At 38.8% G+C, this 5,000-nt stretch overlaps 1 protein-coding gene across 1 annotated transcript in view; it reads left to right on the top strand.

The window, feature by feature from the left end:
* The window catches only part of LOC138033017 (uncharacterized protein C8orf34 homolog), a 47,619-nt gene that overhangs the window by 2,421 nt on the left and 40,198 nt on the right, over window positions 1–5,000 (top strand). Inside the window, exons 3-4 of the mRNA XM_068880748.1 lie at window positions 1,678–1,774; window positions 2,187–2,366. Coding sequence (XP_068736849.1) covers window positions 1,678–1,774; window positions 2,187–2,366 — 277 coding nt within the window. The remainder of the gene's footprint in view (window positions 1–1,677; window positions 1,775–2,186; window positions 2,367–5,000) is intronic.

Genomic DNA, 5,000 nt, shown 5'->3' with positions numbered 1-5,000 from the left:
TTTAAAATTTTCTTAGGCAACAGCCTTGCTTCTGTAGAAAAAATCATTGTCTAACTAGTGAATTCCATCATGGTAAATATGGCATGAATCACAAAGCAATGAGTGTGATATCGGTTTTTCGAGTGAAATTTAGGTTTCAAATCACCAGCTTGGCAATGATCTTTGTTGAACCACACGAGTTTTAAAAGAAAACAAGCACACCCTCAGTGAGTGAATGGAAAGGAAAAAAGCCATTTTCAGAGTTAACGGTCGAATTATACCCAGCGAATAGGAATCACACTAAAATGAGAAACCATAAAAAACTTTGTCAGTTTAAGGTCAAAAAAAGAGTTTTACTGATGTACCGGTACTTTATTCCACTTTATCTCTGAAAACGAGATCATTCACATTTTGATTTATTTCATTGAAACAAGAATCGGCAAAATACGGCAATGCAACCAAGAAAGGACAAATACAAATTACCTTTAGGTGCTTTAAACAAACTTCTGTAAACACACGCTAGTGAAATTTCCCCCTAATTTTATGAGAACTCATTTCGATTACATGTTTGTAATATAAAGGCAAAATGTTCTAGTCACTGTCGAGGCTCATCGAAAACCAGTTGGGCAAATGGATTAAAAAATCACTTGTTCGTTTACATTTAAAGCAAAACAAACAAACAATTCAACTTAATATCTTTTTGTCCAAAACATTACAGATAATTGTTATTTAATTCCAGCTGTCAATAAAAATTAAAGGAAAAACCAATTAAACCGTGACTTTTTTAAAATACGCATCCACTTTAAATAATGCATCTGTAAAAATAACAAACGGTTTAGTGCCCAAGGAAAGAATTTGTGGAGTAACTTCTTCCAACAAGTATGTATGAGCTATTACTGGTATTCTGTTTTGTTGTTGTGATTCTCTTTAGCTCTCCTTTCATTTCTGTTCTAGTCATAGGTCCTCCAGGCATCATGTAACCTTATCAGAGCTTCTAAAGATATGTCAAAAATTGTAATACAGAGAAAAAAAACAGTTCTAAGCAAATTTAAAAAAACACACTCAGCTTTAAGTTTATATCCCTCCGATGTTTGACTTGAATAACTTCGTTGCTGCCAGTGTGGACCACAGCTATCATGATATGTCAAACTGGATTGAAACCAGCGAAAAGGCAGGAAGAAAACATTTTCCAAACCATTTCGCACCTGAACACGAAAAGCATTGACTGTGTAAGAACTATAGTTGATGTAGCAGCGCACTATTAAAAAATGAAGCCTTGCTTATTTTTAGATGAATAACCTACACTGTAGGTTGAGCCTGCACTCCAATCGAAAACCGATACCTGGTCAGCGGTCAACTTTAAAAAAAAAAAAAAAAAAACAGTTGACCTCGGTGAGCTCTAAGCTTGAGCCTGTGACATGGTGACGCGATACTGGTCAGTGGAAACCTTGTTTTGACAGGTGTCAATTGATCAAACATGGATGTCCAATATCAAAGATGTATGCTGTAAACTACACGTAGCATGATACTGGTCACATTGGCATTCATAGAGGGGTGGGCATACGGACGTTCATCATGTCATGGCTATAAAACCTAATTTTCTCGCATCGATGGGTTACCATATTTTCTTAACTATGGTGCTCCGCGCGCGCAGAGCTCCACTAATAATTGATTATTAATTTTGATGTATTTGCTCAGGGTCCTGGATCATTACTACCTCTGTCAGGTCCAACAAAATTCTCGCGGTCAATGGCCCTCAGCGGTAACCCAGTTACACGACATTCATTTGATGAAGGTAAATGAGGAGGTGGTTGATAACAGTTTTTTGGGATTTGCACAATTTATTAAAGCTAAACCTGGTCAGGTGTTGACCTTCTGGAATGATTTCTTATCATGTACCGTACATTGATTCTCTTAAAAACCTTGAGGTTATTTTGACCAGGAGGTCGACTCAGCATTTGGCAGTTAAGCATTTTTAGCGTTTTCAATATTTATAATCTTATTATATAGAAGTAAGCAGAAAAGATGAAAAAAGGCCAGCAAAGTTGTGTCAAAATGATTTATTGTGCACCGTGGGCCAACTTGAATCATCTACCGGTATTCAGTGCTGAATCATCTACACTGTAGTCTGGTGTTTGAAGAGCTTCTGAAAGATCCTTGAAGGTCATTCATATCATTAATAATTTATTTAACTTTCCTAACTCTAGGCAGAAGTATGTTAGCAAAGTCTTGGGCTGGTCCTGACTCCCACACAGAAGGATCTAAGTACCGATCCAGCAGTGCTTCAAAAGCTGGCAGAGATTATCCTCGACCTTGGCTGAGTGGAAGCAAGTCAACTGGGAAAAGTATTGGAGACAGGGATAACATGAGGCCACAAGCAAGAACAGGTATAAGGATGAGTGGAATCTGACAAGTTACTGAACTACAAAAATTAATACCATTTTTTGCATACTTTAATATGAGGGGTGACGAATGGTAAAATCCGAGACTCACCATTACAGATGCTGAGACCCTTTTTTGGGAATCTGAAACCGAGACTTACACTGTAAACATGCAAGACTTCCTACTGAAATAAAATGCAATATAAATCAGACTTTGAGACTCTTCCCAAAGGCTGTCAAGATTTCGAGATCAGATGAAAAGTATGCAGAAGGTCGTGAGTTCGACTCTGGCCGGACCAACACTCAGGGTCTTAATATAACTGAGGAGAAAGTGCTGCCTTTGTAATTACATCTGCATGTGGTTAGACTTTCAAGTTTTCTCGGATGAAGACTGTAAACCGGAGGTCCCGTCTCATTAGCCCTTGTTGGAAATTAAATAGTGTGGGACGTTAAAGAACCCACTCACCATTCGATAAGAGTAGGGGACGTAGTCCCTGGTGCTGTGGTCTGACCGATCTGAATGGGGGCATCTTTCACTTCCTAAATAATTGTAAACTGCGTAACAAGCAGTCTGGCTAAAGTCCCCCACAAAGCATTGTAAATTAGTCCTGAAAAGCCCCGTGGGGAGAGACTAATAGATTCACTTCACTTCACTTATGCAAGTGCCAAGATTTTGGAGGTACCATTGACCACCCCTAATATGGTACTACACTGTCAGTGATTTGACAATAAGTACCGACAGCTGACCATAAATGTCAACTACTTCACTCAAAGAAGCCAGGTACTATTTACCTTAAATTTATTGAAGAAAAACAGACATTAACCTACATGTACATGTAAGATTAAAACTCGTCTGCTTTGACTGTGACAACAATGATGGCTAGTCACCTACATGTAAAAGGGTTAATCAATAGTATTAATTTTTGCTATTGAAATGTGGCATTTGGGAGCATTCTTTTAAAAATGGCTTGTATTGTATGAACTCAAATTGCACATTAACAAATAGCCCATTTGCATGATGACGTCACGCGCGCTGTGCATTATGGTTTTAGTAGTAAAGACAGCGAGAGTTTAAAAAAATGGCGGCAACTGATGCGAAAAGTCATGAAAACAAGGACATTCAAGGCCACTCAAAGTCCGAAAATTTCAAGAAGAAAATTGTTTTGACTGAGGACGATGTCCCAGGGGCATCGTTCAAAAATAAGGATCCTCAAATCTTTCATAATGAACAACTTAAACGTTGGTTAAAGTGTCGAGGTGCTAGTGTGGGTGGAAGTCGAAGAGAATTACTTGCAAGGTTTGTAGTTCTGTCAGTATTTTTCTGTCAGTATTTTAAGAATTAAAGCGATTTTCTTAGGCTCCAGCTGTGTCTTTGACTTTAATAGAATAAAGGATTATCAGGTATCTGGCCAGGACAAGAAAATCGTCGATCCAGATGGAGGGATACATCTTCGTAGACTTCGACTTGAGCGCGAGCTTCGATCACAACAAACCAGCGATAATCTTCCCAAGAGAGTTACATGGCCCAGCGATGGTTGGACATTATCCTTGGAACAAATGCCTCCGTATCAGCATTGTTATTTGTTTGCTCATTTAGCCGGAGAAATGGAAAGTAACTCGAAGAAAGTTCGCCGAGGTGCTTTCAAAAGCAAGCGTGAAGGCTACGCTCTATATAAAGCCGGACATGTGCAAAAGGTAAAGTTCAACCACACGACAGATGAACATTTCCGTTTTTTTGAAAGCCGCGTAAAGGCCTCCATGACTAAAAACAAACTATACAGGACAAGAGTATCACTAAGTAAGCAAACGGCTCAGGTGAAGTCTGGGGCATGTAACTGTAAAGCGGGAGCTAATGGTCGATGTAAGCATATTGGCGCATTGCTGTACAAAATACTAGATTTTACTGAAAGCGAAGTGAATGAAATACCACCTGACCTTACGTGCACTGAAAGACCACAACAGTGGCACATACCACGCTCTAATTCTTCAAAGGACAAACCAGTTCTATTGGATGAGTTATTAATGATTAAGCATAATTATGAGGCCGATAAAACGAGGAAGAAAAACGTGGTAAGGACTCAGAGAAAAGTGGAAAAGCAAATGTACGACGCTGCACCTTCTTTTGCCAGAAAAGTCAATGAACATCAAATAAAACAGTTTTCTGAGGACTTGAAAGCATCAAAAACAAAGAACCGACCAATGCTTATTGATTTGTTAGAAGGGAATGAATGCAAGCCCATTGTCACTCAAGACATAACACTAAGGGAAAATCGAGACAACATACTGAAGGATCATGATTATTGTTGTCATTCAAACGGAAAACGTCAAAATGAAATGGGGGTTGCAGATAGTGGCATTGGTATTCCTTGCAAAATCAGTAAAATGGAAAGCGTTATTGAGCCACTCGATACAACTTTTGACAATCGATTTTGCTTGTCTCATTGTGAAGCTGTCCAAGCTGATGCTCCTGACAGTGAGCGATCGGTTACTGAAGATGACAACCAAGAATGTGCACAATCCCTTCCGCCCGAGAACCCGTGTATAAACACCAGTTTCTCTTACATTGAAAAACATATAATTTCTGAGTGGACTTTTCCCGAATCTTTTTCTGATGATTATGACTTAAATGAAGAAAATTTC

This window comes from Montipora capricornis, chromosome 14 (assembly GCF_036669925.1).
Source record: "Montipora capricornis isolate CH-2021 chromosome 14, ASM3666992v2, whole genome shotgun sequence".
NCBI classification, from domain to species: domain Eukaryota; kingdom Metazoa; phylum Cnidaria; class Anthozoa; order Scleractinia; family Acroporidae; genus Montipora; species Montipora capricornis.
Note: the sequence above shows the minus strand (reverse complement) of the source record. Positions and strands in the feature narration are given on the sequence as shown.